This window comes from Apis cerana, linkage group LG14 (assembly GCF_029169275.1).
Source record: "Apis cerana isolate GH-2021 linkage group LG14, AcerK_1.0, whole genome shotgun sequence".
Lineage (NCBI taxonomy): Eukaryota > Metazoa > Arthropoda > Insecta > Hymenoptera > Apidae > Apis > Apis cerana.
The window spans coordinates 6,206,459-6,233,844 of NC_083865.1; the positions used below are offsets into that span (position 1 = coordinate 6,206,459).

Below are 27,386 nucleotides of genomic sequence, written 5' to 3' on the forward strand. Positions count from 1 at the left end.
GAACATTTCTGAAATAATTTCAAGTAATATTTTTTGCAAAAACTTTCGTTATGATTTTTATTAACAACCCATCAAAAAATATTAGTTACTCATGAAGCGCTATTAGTCAAATCAAGATTAATTAGCGTTAAATAAGAATACAAATAAATTCAAGTAACATGTATCGTAGAAAGTTTCTTGAATATAATTGAATTAAATTAATTGAATATTTTTTTATCAAAAAAAATTATAAAAAAAAGAATTATATTATATTTAGAAATAATGAATAAACTAATTATTATAGGAATTAATAAATCGAAATGAATATCGAATTAATATAAAAAACCGAATAAAACTTTTCTAACAAATAAATGATAAATAATAGAACAGAGAAAGGCAAGAAGAGAAATTGATAAAAGACGCAAGAGAAAAAATTGATAAAAGAGGGAAAGAATTGATAAAAAAGAGAAGGAGAACAAAAAAGATGAAGAAGAACAATAAAAGAGAATGATGACAAACAACAAAAGAGAAAAATGACAAAGAAAATGAGGATGAAAAAAATGGTAAAAGAGGAAAGAAATGATAAAAAAGAAGAGAAATTCTATATAAATAAGATTTATATACGAATAACAATTAATTAATTTATTATTTCTGAAAAGATAATTCGATATAATTTTTTTTTGATAAAAACATATTTATTATATTCAACAGATTTTTTTATATATATTGTTTGGATTTTTTCGTAGCAATATATACCTAATACTATTGTTATCTACTTAATTAGTTTACGGTGCTTCATGATTAATATTTTTTGTTAATAATTTATTAATAAGACTATAATAAAAGTTTTTACAAAAAAAAATATTGCTTGATTATTATCTCAACAATTTCTAGTTAATTGATGTTCATATTTTTGAGAAATCCTATATAATTATATTCATTTATAATATTTATTTAAAATAGATTTAGGATATAACATGAACATTTTTTACAATTAAATTAATTTAAAATATTAACATTAATTGTTGAATATTTATTTATTATAACTCATATAAAATGATTTTACAAAATTATACAATAAATAAAATTTTTTAAAAATTCATTTTAGAATTTATTAGAACTTATTGTAATTATGTTATGTTATTATATATCTATATTATATATAATAATATTTATTCTTTTTTTAGTATGTTTTATTTTATTCTGTATTTTGATTGATGTATTTTATAATGAGAAACATTCCTATTATATTCCTTTATTTTAGAAAAGCTTCGAAGTTTTGCTATGAAGCATTTCAGCGCCGACGCTCAAAGCATTGATCCAAAGCGTCAGCTTGCAGTTATGGATATAGTACATATTACCAGATTCGAATTAAAGATCCACCCTCACAATCAATATATATAAATATATATATGTTGGATAAATTAATAATTCTCAATTTATTATATCATATTTTTTAAAAAACATTCTTCAAATATGTATTACATTTATTAATATTACGTATTAACAAATATAAAATAAGAAATATTATCAATTATAATAACGCATTTAATATATTATTTAATTTATATAAATTTAATAAAAATCTTTTTTCTTTTATGATATAATTTTATTGTCTATTGTCTAGTATTTAAAAATTCTTTTTATATATATTTTATATATTTATTCGTTTTCTAATTATATTAAAAAAATTATAGAAAAAAAAGGTATTGGTATAATATAAATAAATAAATGATAAATTGTCATTTCAATAAAAAATAAAATTCTATTTTTAATAAGAAAAGAAAAAAGAATTTAATTAAATTATGCTTTAAAGTAATAAAATAAAACAAAATAGAGATGATAAACATGCAACAATAATACTGTGGCAAAGAAAAAATAACACCAAAAAGAGATCCTAATAAGAAATCTGCTTACTTGTGATCGAATATTAATAACTTTATGCACCCTCGAACTCTTGAAGCAAACACAATGAGATTTGACACGCAGAGAGCATGCTGGATGTTTATACGCGTTCAAAGGGAGAATTTAGTGTCAAGTGAATCGGCTAATATCTATTTAATTAATTCGGGGGAACGCACTCCCTCGGTTAACAATATGTTACCCTTCTGAGAAGATTTTGTCATGGTCTTTTGAGTGATCCTGTTAGAAACTTAATTTATGAAACAATTTATCTTCAAATAGATATAAAGAAATAATAATAATTTAATAAATTGGAAAAAATTTTATTTGTAATAATTTTAGAAATGATCATAAAAGAAATAATCATAAAAAAATTTATATCTTAACAAATTGATTTATATTTTAATTTACACTTTATAAAAAATTAATTTATTTGTTATAATAAAACTTTTTTGTTGATGAAATATATTATTTAAATATTTTTATACTATTTGAAAAAAAATTATATATTTATATATTGTGTATTATATCATTTTTCTAGATTATTTTTTAGTAAATATAAATTTTCAATACTTAATGCTTACTTAAAATATATATGAAATTTATATTTAATATGTTAAACATTACAAAACTATATTAAATATTACAAAACTAGATGATACATTTCATTTAATATCATTATTAAAATGATTAAACATATTAAGAATTAAATAATTCTTTTTACTTAAAGATAAAAAGTAATAAAATATAAAAAGTATATCATATAAAAAGTAAATCTGCATAACTATAGATTATATAACAAAAAATACAAAATATATAATATTAAAAATTTTACCATAAAAATTAAGAAAAACAATAAACGTAAATTTTTAATTATAAACATTTTAATAATAATAAAATAATAAATATTTTCCTCTGATTTTATCATTTTCACAAATATTAATCTCCTTTTTAATAAATTGTAATCATATGCATTGAATATAAATAAAATCTTTTTAATCTTATAGTTGTGATGAAAAAATGAAAAATAGGAAGTAAACGAACTCAGAAAAGATTAAAAAAAAAATATAAAAGTTTATTCATCTTTAACATATCATTCATATCACGGTCGATAATCCTGATATTGTTTAACCCTCAACTTCTACGAAACAAAGCAAATCATGAAGGTTACTCGAAAACTCCACCCCTTTATAACTATCTATCCAATGATCGTGTTTCACCTAAACTGATTAAGGGTGAAATGCTCCAATGGGACGCAGAGATCACGGCGCAAGCGTTCAAGAATGGTGAATAACAGTGGTTTTAGAGGGTTGCTTTGAAAAAGGGGCGGGTTCGAAATTTACCGAAATCTCGAAGTTCAATTCATAGATGAGGATATCTTCGGAATCAGATTGAAGGTGACAGTTGTGCCAGTGACAAACATTTTATTTTCCTTCATTGTTTTTTTTTTAACTTGAAAAACGAAACGAAGTGTTCTTCCTGCGTTCGCCGCTGGACAGAATCCGGGATATGAGCTACACCGAATCGTTGTGGGAGATTAATGGAAATCAAACACCAGTATGAGTATAAATAATCAAAATTGATTTAATTTTTCAATATCTATATAAATACATATATGAAATACATATATACATGAAAATATGTTTAATATATTTATATTAATATATTTTCCGGAATAATATTTAATAATTAAGCAGAATCATGATATTTGTATTATATGATTGAAAAATTTCACTTTTTCTTAATATTTTTTAAACATTTGATAGTATATTTGATTCTTTAAATTTTTAATTTTAATTATATAATAAATGATAATATTTAATATAATTAATTAATGATCTCTTTTTTTATATTGATAAAAAACAGCCTGCAAATAAATATAAACATAAGTAAATGAATTAGGTGATTACAGCGGATATGTCGCAATACGTCAGCGGCGAACTTGGAAGCTATCCGATGTGGGACAGTTCTGTTTTATACCAAGCACCACCTCCTTCACATTCTCACGTAAACGAACATGGGTTATATAGACAACCTTGTGCATTATTACATCAAAGGTAATTATTTTTATATTTCATTATTATAAAACATATTTTTTTAGTATATTTTTAATTTGCATGATAATAAATTAAGAAAATGATTTTAAACTCTGGAAAATTTTAAATTTTAAAAGAACAAAAATATTTTATCAATTATGTATTAATTAAAATAATTTTAGTCGCTATACACCTAATGGTAGATCTCCGAATCTTCCATCATCTACTACAAAGAAACCAAGACGTCGTGTAGCAACTGTTTCACAAAGAAGAGCAGCCAATATTCGTGAAAGGCGAAGAATGTTTAATTTGAATGAAGCCTTTGATAAATTACGTAGAAAAGTGAGTTTATATGTATATTTCCAAAAATTCATATATTTCATTTCACATATATATATATTTGATTTTTAGAAATTAATAATTTAAATTTAAATTTTATATTTTATACTAGTTTTTGACTTCCATAATACAATATATATATATATATATATATATATATATATATAATAGATATATTAAATTATAAAATAAACTTTCATATTTTAATGAGAATTATCTTTTATTTATTATTATTCATTATGTTTTTTATCATTTTTTGGCAATTATTCTTCAGGTACCAACTTTCGCTTATGAAAAACGGCTTTCGAGAATCGAAACTCTACGTTTGGCGATCACATATATTGCATTCATGGGAGAATTACTTGGAATCGAATCGAATAGTCCAAAACCAGAATATATTCCGAGGGAATATTATTTGCCGAATTAAAGTTGAAAAATAAAAATGAAAACAAAAACAAAAATAGAGAACTTTTAAAAAATTAATTATTTATATATAAATTGTTTTACGATGTTAGTACTTTGATTTCTTTTAAAAGTGAAAATTAATGCGCAAATACATGAAAAACAAATAAATGATTAATTAAAATATTAAAAAATTTAAATATATAAAATTAAATATTTTAAAAAAAATGATGCACAAATGAATATATTTCTTGAAAAATAACTTAACAAAAAAAATTGAATATATGCATTTAAATGATATTTAACTTTTATTTCTTTTTTCCTTATATCTATAAAGAAAAGTTAATAGTTTTCAAAATTTGATTTTAATACTCATTCACATATTTTTATATACATATTTTTTTTAATATTTTAATATAAATATAAATTTTTTATTTTATAAGAACATTTCAAAATATTTTTAATTTATTTAAAAATCGAAATCAATTTTTTATCAACTTCTTTATTTTTGAAAGATCATAAATAATTAATTTCATGTAATAATTCAAATAATTTTAAATATTTAAATATTTAGCGATAATTATTAATAAATATTTAAACTAATAATTAAATATAATTAAATAAAATATAATTTAAATTAATAAATATATAAACTTTAGTTATTTCTTGTATAAACAAAAATATCAAGTGCAAAATATATTTTAGAATATAATATATGTGTTTAAAATTAAGATTAACGTATATAAATATTATAATCAAATAATAAATAAATTAATGTAAACGTAGTTAAGTATCCTGTTGAAAAAGCATTAACTAACACTTAATGTTTATGTGATTCTACAAAATAAGATAAAAATGTCTTCCATAATTTATGTAAATCTGCTTATTATATATTATCATTATATCTAAATATAAAATGTACAAATACTATCATTTGTGTATTACTTTCTTTAAAAAGAAAACAAATTTATAAATTCATTACTTTACTGTCAAAATAAATTAGTAAATAATAATTAAAACAATTATTATAAATATATTATAAATATATATATATACTTGAAAAAAGATTTTTAGAAAGATTACTATAATAAAGAAATTATTGAAAATAATTTACTAAATAATATAAATTATTTACTTTTAAATAAAAAAATTCTGATTTAATCAATACAAATTTTTGAAAAGCGATTGCTCGATATCGAATCGAGATTCGAGAATATATTTTAAATAGTTCTTCTGAAGCAATATTCACATCAGTGGAAAAAGTTTTCTGCAATTGAACAAATGTCGCTTATGCGGTGCAAATCAATTTTCGGATTAATTACGCTCTTTTGTTTAACTAGAAATATCACTGCCAATACTTATAAAAACATGAGTAGTCTTGCTGGAATTCATTCTGTAACATATGTCACAGTTCCAACACAAGATATTGCTAAAAAATTGGCTCAGTAAGAATTGATATAATCTTGAAAAAATCTATTTCTACAAAATAATTATGGTTTTATATATATTTACAGTGGTTTGGTCAAAAATAAATTAGCCGCATGCGTCAATATTATACCAGGACTTACATCAGTGTAATTATAATATATAATATTAACGCAAATGGGAATATTTTTATTTCATTTAAAAATATTTTTATTTACATTTCAGATATGAATGGAAAAATGAAATAAACGAAGATAGCGAACTTTTACTGGTAACATATAAATAATAATATATCAAATTTGTTAATATAAATTTTTCATTTTTTATTTCAGATGATAAAAACTAGAACTGATACAATAGATGCTTTAACAAAATATGTAAAGTAAGTATATATATTTATATATTATACATTAAATTATTAAAATCAAATTATGTAAAAATTAATTTTAAATTAATTTTGAATAGAGAGAATCATCCATATGAAGTTTGTGAAGTAATTTCATTACCTGTAAGTAATGAATTTTTAAGTTACATTTAAATTACATTTACATTAATTTAAATAAAAATTTATAGATTCAAAATGGAAATGAAAAATATCTTCAATGGATAAGTGAGATTGTTCCCCCTATTAATCAAAGAAAAAAATAAAATTAGACTTTCTTTTCAAAATGAAAAATTCTAACATATATTATGATAAAAATATTTATTTATTTTGCTATAAAATAACATGATTGTTTTATAAACTTTTCATTACTATGAAAAGTTATATTACGCCTTTAAGAAAAAACAATAAAATTCATTCAAATTAGAATTATTACAATTGATTTGAACACATTAATAAGCGTGTATACATATATAAACAAATAATCAAACGTTTATAATGTAGTCAGTTGTATAAATCTTATATTACATATGTGTAGAACTTGAAATTGTATAAGTCCAAAAATTAATATAAAAATAAGTACTATAATAATTAATTGGGTATATATATATATATTTTTTATTTTTTATATGTATGTTTCTTCCTTGAAGAGAATTCATTTTTATTATTATGTAATTAGTACTATCAGTCAATTTATTAAAATAAATATATAATAATAAAAATGTTATTAATAGTGGACTATGGCAACAAATTTTTTATATCATTAATAGTTACCACAATGTTTTGAAGTTACCAGAATTTCAAAATATCCACCCTGTAAGTATATTGTAGTAAATTTGTCATTATCTAATGTAATTCATCACTAAAACATAAATTGTGTCTAGAAATATTATTTAATAGAGTCTAAGCATGTATGTGAATTCATATTTGAAATATAATTATTTTTTACAAGTTAATGTTATCTACCACCCTCATATCCTGGATAAAGTAATAATAAAGTCGATGATAAAAATTGATTAATTTCCATTTTATAATTTTTGTCTAACAAATGACGACATGATGGACAACAATTTACACCTGATGAAAAACTACGTTTTAAACAATTAACACATATATTATGTGTACATGGAATAGTTACAGGATTATAAACAAGTTCCAAACAACATGGACATGTAAACCTGCAATTTAAAAATTATAAAAATTATAAAATATAATATTTATTAAAATAGTATATAAATATATAAAAATGTACCTTTCTGAAACTTTTTGCAAAAATATAGTTTTACCATCCGGTAAAGCTTTACGACATTCGTCCCATAATTTTGCATTTGTTTTATCTTGATTGATATATTTTAATATTTCAGTTTCCAATTCGTAAATTTCGCACTTTTGCTTTTTCTTTGGTGGTTCTTCATTTTTTGAAAAATTAGATTTTTCTTCTTCAGCAAATACATTTCGTTTCTTATTTGTTTTATTATTTTTTGCCATTGCTTCAAGATATCCATCTGGATACATTGGTTTTAAACCTAGAGCTTCTATCCGTGCTTTACCCTCATTAGTCCATGGTGCAGGTGCAGGATCATCTCTTCTTAATAAATATCTCCATACACGAAAACCACTTTTACCTGTATCAGGGTAATATTTTACTACCTTGTATATACCATCATACCTATAATAAAAATTTTTATGAAATTTATTATTATTAAGTACTTATTATTATTATTATTACTAAGTATCATTATTATATATATATATATATATATAAAGAAAAATATTAATTATAATTATTATACCTATTGCCTTCTTCTGGTGCATATTTGCTATGCTTAGCAAGTTTAAAGTTTCTCACAACTCTTACAGGTATACCACCTCTCCAATCTTCAGCTGTAGCACCAACTGTTGCATTAAGTTTTGCATTGCAATTTACAGCTAATGCTTTATTCATTCTAGTTAATGTTTGGTCACAACTTTGTTCTGCTGTTCTTTTATTTCCTTAATAATATATAATATAATATGTTAATTTGAATATATATATTTATAATCAAATATCCTACCTGATAGATCTCTCCCTCCAGAACCAGTATAAATAAATTCATCGCCATTATCAATATCATCTTCATATCCTCCAGATAATACAATAGAATATGCACAATCTGTTTCTCTTCCATGAATTCCAGCTATATGTGGTCTATGAACTCCAACTTCAGATACCTATTATTAATTTTTAATTTATAAAAATATATAAAAATTCTTAAAATTGAAGATTTATAATTAAAAATTTGGTTACTTGTACTCTATACATCCAACACATTCCAACTTCTACTCCTGGAATAGGTCCACGATGATTAGGTGGAACTATACTACATTCTTTTGTTCTTCCTACACAAGCCATTCCTTTACCCCAATCTCTCTTACTATTACTGTTTTCATTGGTTTTCCTTTTCGTTTGTTTGAGTTTATCACCTGCCTTTAAAAAATGAAGATTTATAAAATTATATGTAAATGTTATAAAATAAAATTTTGTTATATAATAATTAACCTTCACAATTTCATTTTCATCATTTTTACATTCTGGACAATACCAATAATCTTCTTCAGGTATAGAAGATAATGGAGGATTTAAGCATCTTAAATGATATGCAGAGTTACATTCATCACATAAAAGAAGATTATGTTCATCTTCTTTTCCAGCACAAACTCTGCAACCACATTCTCTGCACTTTTTACGAGGATTGTCTAAACATGCATTACAAATAGCTTGAACACGTCTTCGTTTACCATTACTAATCATATGTTGTTCATCTTCAGGAGTTCTGTCTTTGAGAAGTTTTGGTTCTTCTATGGCAAAAATCTCTCCTCTAGGATTCACTTTATGATTTTCAAGCAACTGATCCCTTTTCAAATAAATATTTTAATGATATATATTTATTTTACTAAAAAAAAATTAAATATTAAAATCATTTAATGGAATTCACCTTCCAATATGTAATGTCCCAATAAGTTCCTGTACTCTTCTCTTTTTATCTATTTTCAAAACTGTAAAATCATACCATAATCCAGTCTCTTTAGGATCATCAACATTATGATTAATCATTACATTTTGCCCTATTTTTAAGCTATTAAATTGTAAAAGATGCTTTGCACGTGGTCTTACTGAAGATTCAGGTACATTAAAAGGTGGAGCTTTTTCATCAAATTCCCATTGTAGATTATAAATGACTTTATCTTCTTTTTTAAAGATTTTTAATATTATTGCCTCAAACCAAGCTCCATAAGTTTGATCAAGACAATCTACTGCATCTCCAATTTTATAATATAAACTTTCAGCTTCAACCAATTCTTCTTCTTTATTAGAATTATCTATAATTTCTTTTTCATAATTAGAATTAGATGTATTAACACTATTACTTGAGGTAGCTTTATTTTCTATATCATTAATTTGTACTTTCACCATTAACTGAATTACATCATTCAAATTAACATTATAATCATATAATTTGTAACCATTTTCCAATTGTTTTCCACGAAAAAATAATCGTTGTAAATCTGCTTTTATATGTAATTCTTTTTCAATTTCATGCTGTAAAATAATAATAATCTTTAGAGATGTAAAGATTTTAATATTTCTAGTAACATTATTTTAATTAAATATTTTACAAAATGTTATAAGTAAGAATAGCATTTTAGATAAATAAAAGTAATTTATATATTTTAATTTATATATATATATATATATATTATTAAAATATTAAGCGAAATTTTTAATAAAATAATAAAGTATTTTATAAAATTATATATATATTTTTTTACCCCAAAATCTAAATATTAAAGATTAATATCAAATATATAATATTGTAAATATTAGAATTAAAATTATATAAATTTATATGTAAAAAAATTGTTTTCTTATTTGAATATATATTTATATATTTTTCTACTTTATATACCTTAAAATCTTCTACTTCCGTCAATTTGGAGATAGTCAATATCGCCTCCTGTTTACCATCCATTGTTCTTACTTTAACGTACATTTTGATATATTTACTTATTCAAAAGAACTCAAAAAATTTGTGATCTTATATTTGACGCATCGATCTACGAATATACAATTAAAATTATAATTTATTTCATTAACATCAACAAGAGTATAAGTAAACCGAATCAATAGTCACTGTCACTCAACAGTGGTCTCACCACTTGTTGGCATTTAGTAAAATGAGAAATTTGGCGGGAATAAATTGTGGAGACATATGGCGGAAGAAAAATGGAATAAGAAAGAAACTCTATTTAGATATCACGCATATATTTTTCTTTTCATTGGTGATTTTTTTTTGAACCTAGAAATAAAATCATAAAATTTATGTTTAAAAATTTATTATACAATTTTTAAAAATGTCAATATATTAAAAAAACAAAATATTTTTATTTATATTTAAAATCTTGAATAATATTGAATAATGAAAAATATATTGAAAGTTTATTTTACTAGAATATTATCAAAAATATAAATAATTTAATATAAATAATATTAAAAATTATTATAAAAATAAATTACAGTAATAAAGAAAAAGAAATTATTTAATATATTTTTTGTATTTATAAAAATGCTTATTTTAATTATTTATTTAAAATATTCTTATTTTCTAAACATATACATTTAAAAAATTAAAATTATATTAATATAATATATATAATTATATAAAAAAAAAGTTACAAAAATTCATACGTAAAAATCTGCACAATTTTAATACTTACTTTTTTAGTAATTACGTGATAATTATATTTTTTTGATTTTGACTTCATTTGACAAAATTAATCAAAATATATTCTCTTTTCGTAAATTATTAAAATATATTCTCTTTTCGTAAATTATTAAAAACTTAAAATTCACTTCTTATATATATTTTAATAAATTGTATACTAAAAAAAAAACGAATTTTTCAAGATTAATAATTTCTAATTATATATAGGAACTAATAAATTCGTTATTTATTTTTCAATTATTATTCAAGAATTAATTTTCTAAATCTTAAAAATTTTTTATATAATTTACATACAATTGCAATTCCATAAGAAATTTTTTTTCAATTCATAATTAAATACATATACTACATATTAATATAAATATTAATATAAATCTATATGTAAATAAAATTTTTAAATTCGAGTTCAATTTTTGTAGAAAATATAACATAATCAAATGCTAAAAATTGTATACAAATTATACAATTTATATATTATTCAAATTATAATTTTTATCATCGAAGATTCAAGATGAAAATATCTTTTTGGATGAAAAAGAAGTAATTCCATTGTAAATTATTTAAAAACTTTGGAAATACAGAAAATTACATTTCTATCTTGAAATATCTATACATAACATACATACAACTTATGATTAATATATATCATTGTAAATAAAACTATTATCAGTTTTCTTCATATATAAAAATATTAGAAAAAGATTGTGTAAAGTTTACAATTACAATTTATACAAATATAAAATATAATAATATGTAAATATATATATATATTAAAATGTATTTATACATAACTATATCTATACTTTTAAGATCAAAAAAAATTTTTTCAAAAAAAAAATCCTTGAAATTGTTATTCTTAAAAACATCACGAATATTTCACTTATATAATTATATATTAATAATATATATGTATAATAATATTAATAATATATAATTTACAATAACTCGTACATGCCTATGACTGATATAATTACGATAAAACTTATATATATATATAAACTTATATATATATATATATATATATATATATATATAGCATAAAGCGGAACTTTAAAATAGCTACTATTTTTACAAAACTAATTATTTTTGCAATTTGTATAATTACATATTAACAAGTAATTTTTGTAACTTACAATCATGAAAATATTATACCATTCACTCATAAACATAAATTCACAGTTTCTGCTCTCTAAAAAAATTACTCAGCAATCGAAACTTATATAATTACATAGTAATATATAATTAATGTAATTTATGTAAATTACAATTGTAATATGATTAACAATTCCATTATTTAATATATCTAGTAAAAAATGTTGTTCCATCTGTGGCACAACCTATGGCTAAGCAGTACAATATGTATCGGTACAAAATTTAAAATCAAAAAATTTTTATAGCTTTTGACAAAATCAATATTAATCAGTAATCATTTACAATTATTTGATACTTTATGACTAGAAAAGTAGAACGATTTATAAAAATATTTATTTAAATTTTGTGCAATATTATATAATTAATACTTAATATATAAAAATGTGTATTACAAAATATTTGAAATTTCAAATTGTATAAAAAATTTAAAAATGAGATGATTTTATGTACCAATACACAGAATACTTGCTAATACGAACTTAAACTGCCAATATAAAACTATCCAAATTAACTTCTTTATTCAATGGAAGACTTCCGTTAAATTTCTTGATTGTCTTCTCCAGTCTCATTATCTACAAATTCAACATGTGTGAATGGAAAATGGCCAACCTTGCCATGCAATTCACCTTCCCATTGACCATTTATATTAGTCTTTGTAACTTTTATCACATCTCCAACTTCTAATTTTAGAGCAGTTTTATCATATGCATTTGGTACTCTTGCTTGTTTTACTTTTGCAAAAGCAGGTAATGTTCTCTGAATATTTGATCTACGAGTGGTCCCTTGTCCACTTTCTGGATAAGACATTTGGGAAGCAGAAATTTGAACTGAATTAGAATTTATAGTTGAACTTCCTCCACTTTCTGGACGTGAATTATTTTCAATCACAGGGTGATTGTCTTCTTCATATTTTTGAACATATGGAACTGGAACTGAACCAGTTTGACCAAGAGCATTTCTAGCAGTCCACCATTGCTCTTCATCTTTTGATATAATTGTAAGAATTTCTCCTAAAAGAAATTTTTATATTTATTAATTTTAATTATATTATTAATAAATTATTAATAATATAATGCAAAAATATCATACATAAATCTAAATTCAAAATAAAAAAATTTTAAATACTATATTTCAAATAAAATACATATATTTCAAATAAAAATTAATACAAACCTTTTCTAAAAGGTAAATCATCAGGATCATTGCCCTCAAAATCATACTTTGCTACTACCCTCTGTGTTCTTTTAGGTGCAGGCCTGATCAGTGGTGTTGTGTCCAAATAATGTAATTTGTAAAAAGCCAAAAGGTTGGGAATATCAGGAAATGTTTGATCTCCAATCCGATAACGTATTTGATCACCCTGTTGAATTTTATTTATAATATAATGGCTAACCTTGCTGTCTTCTCGTACACATAGAACAAAGTCTCCTTGTATTGATGTGCTGTCACGTACTAAGAATACGCCACCTTCTTTCTCACCCATGAGTAAATCCGAGGCATCTTGTCGTGACATTGCACCAAAATACCAACTAAAAAAATATAATTCTATAATTTAATATTAATCTTATAAAAAAAATACAAATTTAAAATTCTATACACAAAATATTATAAATTTATAAAATTTGGAATTATATATACATATATATATATAATAAAATTTGATTAGATATATATGTATTATATATAATTTAAATTAAATCAAAATATTAAAAAATATAGATATATTGCTTTAAATTTACTTTAAATTTATTATTTTAAACATATTAAATCATTTAATATAATTTCTAAAACTTAATAACTTAACAACTTTTCTTCAAAATTAGTAAAATTAAATTTCAAAGATTAATTGTTAATACAATAATACTTATTAAAATAAGAATTAATCTTATGACGCAAAATAACATGACCAAAAATGTCTCTTTATTTACCTGGACTTGTCATATTGATCGAAAGTAGCAGCCATTGTTTTAGCAAGTAATCGACTAATCGGCAGCGTTGCCAGAAGAATTCCCTACCGTAGGGAAAAGATGACGTCACATAAAGTTATATACATTAATGCGACTTGAGTACACCATGCGAGAATTAGTGGTACTAATATCTTCACATTCCACGCGCCTAATGTTATAAATCCAAACTAAAAGTCCCTAAGTTTCCTCTAATAATTCTAACCTATATTTTTTTTATTACTTTAAATATCATTTTCTCTATCATAATTCTTATGAAACCATTTTTCTTCAGCGTTGCTGAAAAAATTTTCTATTCGAGAGAAAAATTGTTATTATATAAAACTATATTAATGCAATTTGAACACAGCATATCAAAATTAATAATATTACATATTATCTATCTACTACTATAACTATATAATTACTACTTATAATATATACAGAATAGTATATGCGGAACAAATATCTTATCTATTTCAGTCAATGTATATATATATTTTTTTGAATGTATTGAATTCGTTGAAATTCAAACAGACTTGCATTTTTTTCAAAAGACTTCTTATTAGCGACAAATATTTACGTAATGAATATGATAGTGTCAGTGATTGCGTTTCTAATATATATAGTTTCTCAGTATTATTTTTTTATATCATTGAATTCTTTTCTTTTAATCATTTTTTTCTCACTGACAACTCGACTATCAATTGACAATAACAACATTGATAATTTCATTAATCTGTTATCTTCTAGGGATTATCATGATCAGTAATCAAAAACAATTTACTTATATATATTATCAATAGTACATTCTTAAAATATTCTCTTAAAATGAAAATCAACATTCCACTTAAATTTATGATTTATTATTTTTTAAAAAGTATCATCACTTTTCCCGCGAAATAACTATTAATTATTTTACTTCCTGTTATATTTTCTTAACGGAAATACTTTTCAGCGAGATGATTGAAAGGAAATAGATGCCGCCACAAACTCTGTTTTCAATTTTATTCGTTTTTTTGTTTTCTTCTTTATAATGAAGAAACTAAAATTTTCTATTTAAATTATATTCTCTTCAATATTTATCAGTATAAATATAGAAGAATTAATATATTTTTTAATAATTTTTAATAAAATAAATTTTAAATTTATTTTTTTTTATTAATAAAATTGTTTTTATTTTTTTGTAAAATACTGAAATGATCAGGTTTAAAAAAATATAAGTTGATCTTCTATAGATTTATTAGATTCTTCTCTTCTTTCACTCATTTTTTTTTTTATGAAATTGATATTATTTTCGTTCTAAATGTTCCCTTTATCCTAAACTGCATTGATACGCGTTATAATATACAATGAGAAATAAAATATGATATTAATATAGTTTTGTAAAATGATAACTCATGTTATGCAGCAAAGTTATCGAGCTAATTGTGTGATTAATGCTGCACACATTTCAAAAAATTCCATTGTATGATGACCTGTTGTTTGAGGTGGTGGAATTGTAGGATCTAAAGAATATTTATATTGAATTATAAAATTATATTAATAAATTACTATTAATAAATAAATATCAACTTTAATTCTTTACCTCGTCCAATATCTTCTTCTTCATTTGATAAGGATTTAAAATCTAATAAGTAACTTTTATAATCAACTTGATAAAGTTGTAATGACATCTTACTATATCTATCTGTTAATTTATTTTTTTGACGAACTCTAACACTGTAAGCATTTATAATTTTCCATTCCTACAAGCATAAAAAATTAATTTATAATTTCAAAAATTAATTAAAAGCAAAATCTTACAAAATTAAGAGCTTTCATTGCTCGATAAACTTCATTCATAATATCATTTGGTTTAGATTGCGAACGAATTCCTAAATGCCATTTAGCCCGTTTTATTGGTGTACCACGAGCACCTTGTGTTGAGGATGATGTGCTTCCTTGAGAACTTTGTCTTTCTCGTAATGCTAAGATACAATATAAATTCATTATAAATTAAAATAAACAAGAAAGTAAATAAATTTTCAAATTATATATTTATAAGTTTTTTATAAATTTTTAAATTTATCTTACGTGCTATTCTTTCTGGATGTGGTCTCAGAGGACTACTATTTGTATCATTGGGACTGAAAGCAACAGGAGGTGGACTAGAAGCTACATAGAAATCTTTTAATTCTGCTTTAGCAGCTTCATCTGCAATTCTTTTATTGTCTATTATCAAGTGATAAGCAATTGCCAATTGATCATGAGGATCTCCACCTAATAATGCAGAATGAACTTCAGCTTCTTTTACATTAAATTTTTCGCAAACTTCATTTACTGCGTCTATATCGATTACAGAAGAGTCTTGTTCAACAGGCGAAGGAAATAAATATGAAGGTAAATCCTTTTGAAACCATTCATGTTTCCTAATTCAAAAATATTTATAGCTGTTTTCAGTTGTATTATAAAAGATTTCAAAAAAGATTTAAAAGAAACTTTTAAAGAAGATATATAAAACATAAAATAAAATATATAAATAAAAAATTAATATACTTGATATCTTCAATTGTTGCTCTTTTCATAGGATCCACTTGCAACATATGACATAAAAGACTTACAACACTCTTATTCAGATACTCTGGAATAGGGAAAACTCCAGCTAAAAGAAATATAAAATATTTTTATATGAATTATTGAAAAGTAAAGATTATATATATTGTTCTTATTTACATTTAATTTTACGGAAAAGTGTTGGTACATGTTCATCATCAAATGGTAAAGTACCACAAAGTAAAGCATAAAGTATTATTCCACAAGACCAAATATCAACTTCTGGACCAGCATATAATTTACCCGAAATTACTTCTGGTGCTGCATAATTAGGAGAACCACAGGAAGTACGTAAAAATTCTCCATCCATCATCATATTTGATAAACCTTTAATAAAATCATTAAATTATAATTTAATATAAATTATAATGTATATATTCAAATAAAAATAATCAATAAATCTTTAAAATATTGTAATTAATTAATATTAATGTAAATATTTATAAAAGTTCAGTTTTTATCATTTTTTTAAAATTAGTATTAAAAATAAAATTAAAAAGTATTCATTTTTTGAATCACAGATATTGTATTTTAAATAAAATTTGATTTAAAATATAAAATATCAACTATATTCAAGTACCAAAATCTGCTATTTTTACATGTAGATTGTGATCTAACAAAAGATTTTCTGGTTTTAAATCTCGATGAACTATCATATGTCTGTGACAATAATCAACACCAGAAATAATCTGTTGAAAAAATCTTCGTGCCTCATATTCCTTTAGTTTGCCATGTTTTACAATATAGTCGAACAACTCTCCACCTGATACATATTCCATTATCATAAATATATCTGTGGGTGTGCTTATAACTTGATATCTAAATCACAAAAAAAATTTATATCCTTTGATATTCAATATCTCATAGTGCATATTATTATTACATACAATTTAATAATATGAGGATGTCTGAAAAGTTTAAGATTTTGTATTTCTCTTCTAATCTTTCCAACCACATCTAAACTTTTGATCTTCTGACGATTCAAAATTTTCACAGCAACTTTATGTTTTGTTAATACATGTTCTCCAACTATGAAAAAAATAAATTAATAATCTTTTATAAATTACATAATAATTTATATTTTTAATACTATATATATATATATATATATATATATAATTATAAAATATATAAATATATTTTTATATTATCAAATTAATATAATAAAAATTTATTTAAAAAATAATTTATACATACTTTTTACTTTACCAAATGTTCCAACACCTAGGGTTTGTCCAAGGGTATAATGGCCTATCTTAACAATTGGTTGTGGTTGATTAGATGGAATTTTTTCAGACATTGTTACAAATTCTATAATATGTAATAAATATTATTGATTAAAACAAAAATAAAATAATTATCAGACATTTAAATATCATTTTTTAGAAAGTTTAAAATAACATACGAAAAGTTATAATTAAAAAATATCTAATTCATATAGAAAAATGTCAATAATTGATCATTTTTGACACTTTATTACAATTACTTATTTATATTCCACAAATATAATAAATTTTTTAAAACTTAAAGCAAGGTCAAATAGAATATAAACCGAATTATTAAAATTATAATTATATCATGATAGAAAGCAATTATATTGAAAAATGTCAAAATAAAAACTCATTAAATAAACTAGAAACAAAATAATTAACAATTCGATCACCTGATATTATTTACATATTCTGATACTTATTATTTTGAAGATACCACTACATAGACATATAACATATTAAATCATTTATCATAAAATTCAAAGATTAGAAAACTACTAATAAATTTCATGTTAATATTTTTGATTCATAGAGAAATCAAAATCTTAGATCGTTAAAATATTTTATGTACATATATATATATATATATAGCGCTATCATGAATTGAAGTGGCGGCTTATATAAAATTTGTTTTTCAATTTGTATTATATGAAACGTGTAAAGAGAAATTATACTGTGAAATTTTTTATTTTACTTTTAGATTTTTTAATTATAATAAATAAAAAATTGTTTTAATTTAATTTGTTTTTAAATTCTAATTTTTTTTTATTTTTTTCATTCATTAACAATTTTTCGAAAATAAAAGTTTATTTAAAATAAAATTAATGCATATAATCATCAAATGATTATTATTTTTATGATACTATTTTTTAATCTTAGTAGTCAATCTATTAAAATAATGGAAATTATATTCTTTTTTTAGGAAGATTCAAGATCGAATAGTGTTAATCGCGTTACAAATAAAATTGATTTTTTGTTTTATTTTCAAGTGAAATTCGTTAATTATACTATTCAGATGTCAGAAAAAGAAAGTCTTATCAAATATTTTCTCAGTGGCGGTTTTGGTGGAATATGTACTGTTATAGTGGGTCATCCTTTAGACACGATAAAAGTAAGGTTATATTAATTGTAAAAATTAAAAACATAAAAAACATAAAATTAACAAGAATTATTAACTTTTTATAAATATATAATTAATATGTACAATTTATGATATATTTTTATTTATAAATTCTATTATAAATTAATTAAGCAATTATACATATAATAGCAACATTAATAATTATAAAATAAAAAAATATTTCTAAATAAACCAATACAAATTTTATGATTTACAAAAAATTTATCTTTATTATTAAAGTGCAGCAAAATTTATTAAATAAAATTTTTAACTAAAATAAAATTTTTCAAATATTTTTATTATTTATTAATATTTTTTATTATTTTTAAAAATTGGAAACAACAAAATATGTCTTTGCAGCTTTTGTAAATTAAAATAAATTTTTTTTCGAATAAAAAATAAATAGAAATTTGGGGTAGAATAGATATTTCAAAGTAAAATGTAAAAGATAATCCCCCATTTTTCAGCTGCATCTAATCTAATTATAAGTAGGATTATTAAGTCCTACTTAGGATTGAACTGTCTTTTTCTGAAGAGGAGTGGCCCTAATAATGGATATGTTAGGTAAAAGAGAGATTGTGTGTGCTGATAATATTAAAGATATTATATTAAAGATATTAATTTTTTATTTAAACAATTTATTTTCCATTATAGGGTTTCCATCATTTTTGTATTTTTTAAAATCTTTATATTAATAAATTAGTTTTATATAAATATTATGATCTATTATTAAAATTGTTTTTTATTTCTATCATAAATTAAAATCTATAATAAATATTATATTATAATAATGAAAAATTAAAATTAAAATAAAATAAAAAAATTTATAATAAGAATATATTTATAATAAGAATACTTAAAAATTAATACTTTTTATATTTCTTGTATATTTTACTATAAATTTTTTATTTTTTCAATTATTGTTAATAATAAATTTTTATTAATAATAATTAATAATAATTTATATTAAAATAAGTACTTTAAAAAAGATATTTTAACAGGTCCGCCTTCAAACTATGCCTATACCAGGCCCAAATGGAGTACTCTTATATAATGGAACTATAGATTGTGCTAGGAAAACAATTGCAAAAGAAGGAATACGTGGATTATATAAGGGTTGGTACATAATATATATAATATACTTATTACATGATATATATTACTTATACATAAATATTTTTTATTTATTGTTATTTCTTATTAAAAAATATTTATAAGATTATTTTGAATATTTTTTTTTAGGTATGGGTGCACCTTTATGTGGTGTGGCTCCAATATTTGCTATAAGTTTTTATGGATTTGGATTGGGTAAACAATTAGTACAAAGATCCAATAACGAGGAATTAACTCCTTTCCAACTGTTTTATGCTGGTGCATTTAGTGGTATCTTTACAACTATTATAATGGCTCCTGGTGAAAGAATAAAATGTCTCTTACAAACACAACAAGGTATAAAATCTAAATATAGTGGTCCTATTGATTGTATGAAACAACTTTATAAGGAAGGAGGGATTAAAAGTATTTATAAAGGTACCTGTGCTACTCTTTTAAGAGGTAGGTAATATTATTTATTTTTCTATTTTATTTTTAAATGATTTAAATATAAAGATTACGAAAATAGAAATTGTTAATTGCAATTCTTTTTTATTCTGAATTTCTATTGTTATATTTAGCTATACACATATTATATATAAAACTAAAAATGATATATTAAAGAGCAATCTTATAAAAATTGCTTAAAAACAAATTAAACTTCTAATTTTGTTTTTTTTATACACATATATTCATTGAAAATTAAAAAAAATATATTAGCTAACTAATAATATTATCTTCATAATTATATTTTCCAATTGAAAATTTTTTTAAATGTTTTTTTTTTGAAGTTCTGCATTGCAAACCACCTTTACGTAATGCATGAAAAACTCCCCAATTTTTCAACTTCTTAGGAGTTGAACATCTTGGTGCTGTTTCTCTTAATCTATTTACCTATTTTAAAATAAATTATAATAGTATTCTTTTTCTATATTTAATTTTCATTTAAGAATGAAGCAAAAAGCTTTTTGTACTCACCAAATGAGGATTCCATGTAAACATTAGACAAGTGCAATCCCATGGATTGCCATCTAATCTTACAATTGCAAAATCTAGTTGGTGTTTACTTGGAATCCGAAGCATTTTAAAAAAATCTATAGGTAGTGAAGTTAATTTATTTTGTGAAAGAATAATTTCCCTAAGTTGTTTCTGTTGTTCTACTCCAAATAAACCAGGTGGAATGAATTCTAATTCATTATTTGATAGATCTATGCGTTTAACATTTTGTAAACCATAAAACGCGTCCATAGATATTTTACGAATATGACAGTTACTTAAATTAAGATCTATTAAGTTGATTAAATCTATAAATGCATCAAATTCAATACTTGAAATATTTCCTTGTACTTTTAATTGTAACAGCTCGGGCATTCCTTGAAATATAAAACGTTCCAAAACTAATATTTTTAAATTATACAAGTATAATATTTGAAGATGACATAATCCCAGAAATGAATTTTTTTGTAGATATAATTTCGAATCTTCGCCTCCCAAGTAGAGATTTAGTGTTGTATTCATGATTTCAAAAGTACTGAAATCAGAAGATGTTTGTATTAATTTTACATCTTATTATTAATCATTAATTTGTTAACTATCATTTTATTTCAAGAAAAGAAAAAAAATGTATTAAAATACCTTGGAAATATAGAATCCAAAGGATTTTCTCGAAAGTCTGCAATTTTCAACATTGGAAAAGGAGGAAAAGATAATTCTGACAAAAAAGTTAGATTATTTCTTCTTAAATCAAGATTTTCAAGCATTAATAAACCAGCTAAATCTACACTTTTAAGCGTTAACAATTGATTGTTTGCAAGTGATAATACTTTTAAATTTGGAGTACCATAAAAACAAAATTCTGGAATGAATTTTAAACTATTTTTCTCTAATGAAAGATGAATAAGACTATTTAAACCATCAAACATATGCCATGATATGTCTTTTAAATCACAATCATAAATTCTTAAATGTGTTAAAGCTCCTAAAGCAGTAAAAAGTCCAACAGTTTCTTTGTAACCTTCCATTTCTTGTTTGTATACATCATATGGAAGTATTTCTTTATCATCACTTTCTCCATTGTTTTGTTGACTTAAAAATATCAATCTATGTCCTATACTTTGACTAATATTATTTAATAATTGTTTATTTTCATTCTCATCGTTAGTAACAGTATTCATTGGTTTAATTACAAGATTAGCTTTGTTTTTTTTTGTTGCACTCAAACTTGTTAATTTTACTCGTTCTAAATTTAAGTAAAGAAGATTTAATCCTAATGGATATAATGAATCAACAGACAAAATAATTCCTCCCAATTTCTTTTGTTCCATGGTCAAATTTTTTTTTAGAGATTCATTATAATCTATACCCTGTATATCTAAAGATATTAAATCTGTAAAACGTTGAAATGTTGTAGACTGTAAATGAATCTCAAAGTTACCCAAGCCAGATTGAAGAATTGTAAACACCTAAAACAAAAATTTCAATTATATATATATATATATATATATCATTTTTAAATATTATAAGATTACATTCAAATTCATAATATCAACCTGAATATCTGATGGAAGCTTATCCAAAAGTTCTTCATATTCTTCGGCAATAACGCAAATTGCTACTTTTAAAAATTCGGGAATCATAGAATGATCAATGTTTAATCCAAGTTCAAACTTAGCATCATTACTTAAGTTCTATTAAGAATAAAATAATATTACATTTGAAAAAAAAAAATATAACTATATTTTCATACCTGATCTTGATTTGTTTTTATCCATCGGTGTAAAGGTAAATCAACAAATTTTTGTACTTCACATGAACAACCTGGTGGACATTTTGCTTCCCAAATGTCGCCGATATCGATTATTTGTCCAAAGCACTCATTCTAAATATATATTTGTTTATTAATCTATTATTGAATTAAATTTATATATAAAGTCACTTTTAAGAATTTCTATTATAAAGAATATATAATATGAGATATGGGAAAAATAATCTTTTTATCTTACACTTCTTCAGTTCAAATAAAGAAAAAAATTATGTACCAGCAAAGTGAAGACAAGTATTAGAATAACCATCATAATCAATTAATTAAAATTTGAGAATTGAAGAAAAGCAGATTAAAACCAATAATGGTATGATGGTTTGAAGGAAACTGAATTTTGTTAATTGTTATCTGTCTGCCTTGATGTGCCATATCAAACAGGATGCCTCCTATCTAGCAACCTACACATACTATTTTTGCTTTATAATTATAAATAATGTTCCCACATGATGCTTTAATTATATATATTCAGGTGGAACTTGATCTTCCTATTAATTTCATAAATATTTTTTATGATATATTATTTTTATGAAATATAATATGTAAATATAATTTGTATTTTTAAATTCTTATCTCATAAAACATTCAATGCAGATAATATTTATATTTAGCTAACATTTTTTTAAATCTAATTATCAGATGTTCCTGCCAGTGGAATGTATTTTATGACATATGAATGTTTGAAAAAGTGGATGTCTTCTGAAGAAGGTAAATTAGGAATACTCCAAACAATCATGGCTGGTGGTTTTGCTGGTATTACAAATTGGATTGTTGGAATGCCACCTGATGTATTAAAAAGTCGTTTACAAAGTGGTATATATTATATTTTTTTCTCTCTATTGTAATTTTATTTAATTTATTATTTAATTAACTATTAATTTTTAAATTTTCAAATAATACAAGCTAGTTAAAAAAAATTATTGAAAAAATTAATTAAAATTTTATTTAATTACATTATTTAGCTCCAGATAGTACTTTTAAAAATGGAATTCGAGATGTTTTTATAATTTTGATGAAAGAAGAAGGACCAAAGGCATTATACAAAGGATGTGTGCCTGTGATGCTTCGTGCATTTCCAGCAAATGCAGCATGTTTTCTTGGATTTGAGATTGCTATGAATTTCTTGAATTGGGTACTGTGATATGTATAATTTTGTATATAGTAAGTTTTTAAGAAAGACAGGTAGTAATTTTATTGTCAATTAAATGTTAAATTTAGTATATTTGTAAAGTATTCTATATTTCTAAATCAAAGATAATAATACATTTTTATATTCATATGTCAGAATGTATAATTGAATTTGCAATAATGTTATCTATTTTTTTATAATTATTTATACTATTATATAAATTACTTTTGGATATGGTTCATATAATATGTAATATCATCTTTTTATATTGTTGAATCTCTTTTATAATTTATAATATAATTTTTGTAAGAATAAATAAATAATTGATTTAAAGCATTATTATTAATTACAAAATTTTTTCCGATTTATTTTTTAAAGAACTTTAAACAAAAAAATTAAAATGAATATTTATTTTATAATAATTTTCAATAAACATAATAGTCATAACATATAAAAATATACAATATAATATTTAAAAATCTATAAAAATTATTTTAATTTTTAAATACATATTTTAATTATTTCTTAAAATTATTTCTTTAAAATAAGATTGTTAATAATAATGAGGTAATTATTAATATTAGTTGATAATCATAAAAATTTTATCTTATTTAAAACCTGTTTAAAATATGTTATCAGAAAGTTATAACGCTAATCTTATTCTATTTATTGAACTGAAATTTGCAAATTGAAAATTTTGAAGTGTTCCTAAATCTATCAGTACAAGTTTTTATCAGTTTTATAGCAAAAGAATTATTTTAAATTATTATAAAAATTTATATAATTTATAAAAATGATATTAAAATCAGTTATATTAATTGGTGGTCCATCAAAAGGTCTGTATTTTATGTAATATAAATATTACGATATAATTATTATTGTTTGTACAAAAATATAACCTCAAATATAATTTTATAAATTCTTAATAACATTAAAAGTTAATTTATAATAAGTAGAAATAATTCACTTAATGATGTTTCAGAATCAAAAATATATTTTGCAGGTACTAGATTTAGGCCTCTTTCGTTAGATATACCAAAACCATTATTTCCAGTTGCTGGATTACCAGTAATACAGCATCATATAGAAGCATGTTCTAAAGTGGATAATCTTAGTGAAATATTGATAATTGGATCATATCTTGCAAGTGATTTATCTCAATTTATTGAGGAAATGATAAGCACCTATAAAATAACTATTAGGTATCTTCAAGAATTTACACCATTGGGAACAGCTGGAGGTTTATATCATTTTCGTGATCAAATACGTTCTGGTGGACCAACATATTTTTTTATAATGAATGGTGATGTATGTGCTGATTTTTCTTTGCAAGAAATAGTAGAATATCATAAAGAAAAACAAGCATTATTCACTATTATGGCTACTGAAGCAACAAGACAACAATCTTTGAATTATGGTTGCATGGTTCTTGATAAGGAAGGAAAAGTTGCTCATTATGTAGAAAAACCATCAACATTTGTTTCAACTTTAATTAATTGTGGGATCTATCTTGCTTCATTAGATATTTTTCAAACTATGGCTGATGCTTTTTATGCAGGACAAAATCAAGAGAATTTTACGTAAGATATTTTAGAAATATTATTAAAAAATTATATAACATAAAAGATTTTGATTGAACATTATTTAATAGCCAGTTCAATGGTAATGGTAAAGATCCAGCTCATATATCTCTTGAACAAGACATATTAATGCGCTTAGCTGGAACTGGTCGTTTATTTGCTTTACCTGTTTTGAAATGGTGGTCACAAGTTAAAACTGCAGGTTCTGCTATATATGCCAATCGTCATTATTTAGCTTTATATAAAGCAAAACATCCAAATCGTCTTGCTTCTGTAGTTAATGGACCTTGTCAGATTATTGGTGATATTTATATTCATCCTTCTGCTTCTGTTCATCCAACTGCAGTGGTAAAAAAGCCATTTATTATATATTTTTTGTTCTTATAAAAATAATTAAATATAATTTTGTAAGACAATAATTGATTTATAGTTAGGTCCAAATGTAAGCATAGGTCCAAATGCTATCATTGCTCGAGGTGTTAGGATAAGGGAATCAATTATATTAGCTAATGCACACATTCAACCACATTCCATTGTTTTACACAGTATAGTAGGAAAGAGCAGTTATATAGGAGAATGGGCAAGAATAGAAGGAACACCTTGTGATCCTAATCCTGATAAACCATTTGCAAAAATGGAAAATTTACCTCTCTTTAATACTAATGGAAAACTGAATCCTTCTATAACAATACTTGGTAATAATTTATTAATTGATAATTCATTAAACAATTACTTAAATAAGGAAAAAAAATCTTATATATATATTTTTACTTTTTATATTTCAGGCACTAGTGTACGTTTGGCAGCAGAAAAAATTGTATTAAATTCTATTGTCTTACCGCACAAAGAACTGACTAGAAATTTTAAAAATGAAATTATTCTTTAAGATATATCTTAAATTATATAATATAATTCAAAATAATATATTTCTATTAACTAATTTATATATACAATTCTTCTATCATATGGTTTTATTTTATAAATTTGTCAATTTAAAATAGTAACTTAAGCACAAAAGTTATTTAAAAAACTGGTATTAATATGGATATAAATATTTTTTTAATAATTGTATTATTCTCAATTGTTGGTTTATATATTAATATAAATATATGAATATATCATGTACAAAAAAAAAAAAAATATGTTTTCACCATTTCTTACTTATATATTTATTTCTCTGTTTATATTTTTATAACTTAAATTTGTAAATTATTAATAATTAAACTATTAATAATTAATGATAAATATTTTTATTTGGAAATATATTTATCAAGAAAAATATTGAAATAATTTAAATAATATTTTGTAATATTATATAATATATTATATAATTATATTACATTATACATATAATATATAATTTAAATATAGTAATTTTTTTTAAGTAATATAATATAAATACATTATATAATTTTTTAATTAGCAGTTTTATTTTCATTTAAAAGAAAGACTTCAAAA

At 22.1% G+C, this 27,386-nt stretch overlaps 8 protein-coding genes across 13 annotated transcripts; 4 read left to right on the forward strand and 4 right to left on the reverse strand.

Annotated features, from left to right (window-relative positions):
* Positions 1-2,974: 2,974 nt before the first annotated feature.
* Positions 2,975-5,588, forward strand: LOC108003094 (protein Fer3). 2 transcript variants are annotated; one of them, XM_062084286.1, is made up of 4 exons: positions 2,975-3,438; positions 3,784-3,938; positions 4,100-4,259; positions 4,531-5,588. In XM_062084286.1, exons 1-4 carry the CDS (start codon positions 3,391-3,393, stop codon positions 4,681-4,683), a joined length of 516 nt encoding a protein of 171 aa, XP_061940270.1. In that variant the 5' UTR covers positions 2,975-3,390; the 3' UTR covers positions 4,684-5,588. The 2 variants fall into 2 exon arrangements, with proteins under 2 accessions (XP_061940270.1, XP_061940271.1); XM_062084287.1 differs by having other exon boundaries at positions 2,987-3,438; positions 3,794-3,938.
* A 306-nt stretch (positions 5,589-5,894) lies between these two features.
* Positions 5,895-7,416, forward strand: LOC108003151 (protein CutA homolog). Its single transcript, XM_017065277.3, has 6 exons — positions 5,895-6,103; positions 6,173-6,232; positions 6,309-6,354; positions 6,416-6,465; positions 6,549-6,591; positions 6,657-7,416. The coding sequence occupies exons 1-6, from the start codon at positions 5,940-5,942 to the stop codon at positions 6,729-6,731; spliced, it is 438 nt and encodes a 145-aa protein (XP_016920766.1). The 5' UTR covers positions 5,895-5,939; the 3' UTR covers positions 6,732-7,416.
* Positions 7,417-7,423: 7 nt separating this feature from the next.
* On the reverse strand, positions 7,424-11,052 carry LOC108003150 (E3 ubiquitin-protein ligase UHRF1-like). Its single transcript, XM_017065276.3, is given in 10 exon segments — positions 7,424-7,462; positions 7,465-7,503; positions 7,505-7,643; positions 7,718-8,134; positions 8,259-8,457; positions 8,520-8,676; positions 8,753-8,932; positions 9,005-9,359; positions 9,441-10,045; positions 10,413-11,052. Coding segments are annotated over 10 exon segments (2,214 nt in total). The 5' UTR covers positions 10,497-11,052.
* Positions 11,053-12,426: 1,374 nt separating this feature from the next.
* On the reverse strand, positions 12,427-14,754 carry LOC108002260 (adapter molecule Crk). The gene is made up of 3 exons (XM_017063841.3): positions 14,309-14,754; positions 13,554-13,909; positions 12,427-13,390 (listed from the first exon to the last, which is right to left on the reverse strand). The coding sequence occupies exons 1-3, from the start codon at positions 14,341-14,343 to the stop codon at positions 12,918-12,920; spliced, it is 864 nt and encodes a 287-aa protein (XP_016919330.1). The 5' UTR covers positions 14,344-14,754; the 3' UTR covers positions 12,427-12,917.
* Positions 14,755-15,547: 793 nt separating this feature from the next.
* LOC108002261 (5'-AMP-activated protein kinase catalytic subunit alpha-2) lies at positions 15,548-18,765 on the reverse strand. Of its 2 annotated transcripts, none has more exons than XM_017063843.3 (10): positions 18,582-18,765; positions 18,116-18,229; positions 17,806-17,947; positions 17,499-17,737; positions 17,039-17,245; positions 16,862-16,967; positions 16,400-16,734; positions 16,130-16,293; positions 15,912-16,071; positions 15,548-15,831 (listed from the first exon to the last, which is right to left on the reverse strand). In XM_017063843.3, exons 2-10 carry the CDS (start codon positions 18,216-18,218, stop codon positions 15,740-15,742), a joined length of 1,548 nt encoding a protein of 515 aa, XP_016919332.1. In that variant the 5' UTR covers positions 18,219-18,229; positions 18,582-18,765; the 3' UTR covers positions 15,548-15,739. The 2 variants fall into 2 exon arrangements, with proteins under 2 accessions (XP_016919332.1, XP_016919334.1); XM_017063845.3 differs by having other exon boundaries at positions 18,324-18,621.
* A 34-nt stretch (positions 18,766-18,799) lies between these two features.
* Positions 18,800-25,491, forward strand: LOC107999233 (congested-like trachea protein). Of its 3 annotated transcripts, XM_062084290.1 has the most exons (7): positions 18,823-18,864; positions 19,112-19,300; positions 20,311-20,425; positions 20,552-20,863; positions 23,859-24,032; positions 24,182-24,380; positions 25,352-25,491. In XM_062084290.1, exons 1-6 carry the CDS (start codon positions 18,838-18,840, stop codon positions 24,358-24,360), a joined length of 996 nt encoding a protein of 331 aa, XP_061940274.1. In that variant the 5' UTR covers positions 18,823-18,837; the 3' UTR covers positions 24,361-24,380; positions 25,352-25,491. The 3 variants fall into 3 exon arrangements, with proteins under 3 accessions (XP_061940275.1, XP_061940274.1, XP_061940273.1); XM_062084291.1 differs by lacking the exon at positions 25,352-25,491 and having other exon boundaries at positions 18,800-18,846; positions 24,182-24,681; XM_062084289.1 differs by lacking the exon at positions 25,352-25,491 and having other exon boundaries at positions 24,182-24,681.
* LOC107999223 (leucine-rich repeat-containing protein 15) lies at positions 20,934-23,750 on the reverse strand. Its single transcript, XM_017058921.3, has 6 exons — positions 23,440-23,750; positions 23,148-23,279; positions 22,951-23,088; positions 22,037-22,863; positions 21,380-21,932; positions 20,934-21,295 (listed from the first exon to the last, which is right to left on the reverse strand). Exons 1-6 carry the CDS (start codon positions 23,473-23,475, stop codon positions 21,122-21,124), a joined length of 1,860 nt encoding a protein of 619 aa, XP_016914410.1. The 5' UTR covers positions 23,476-23,750; the 3' UTR covers positions 20,934-21,121.
* Positions 25,011-27,089, forward strand: LOC107999206 (mannose-1-phosphate guanyltransferase alpha-A). 2 transcript variants are annotated; one of them, XM_017058912.3, is made up of 5 exons: positions 25,011-25,184; positions 25,352-25,928; positions 26,000-26,276; positions 26,359-26,623; positions 26,714-27,089. In XM_017058912.3, the coding sequence occupies exons 1-5, from the start codon at positions 25,142-25,144 to the stop codon at positions 26,812-26,814; spliced, it is 1,263 nt and encodes a 420-aa protein (XP_016914401.1). In that variant the 5' UTR covers positions 25,011-25,141; the 3' UTR covers positions 26,815-27,089. The 2 variants fall into 2 exon arrangements, with proteins under 2 accessions (XP_016914401.1, XP_016914393.1); XM_017058904.3 differs by having other exon boundaries at positions 25,030-25,184; positions 25,331-25,928.
* The last annotated feature ends 297 nt before the right edge of the window (positions 27,090-27,386 follow it).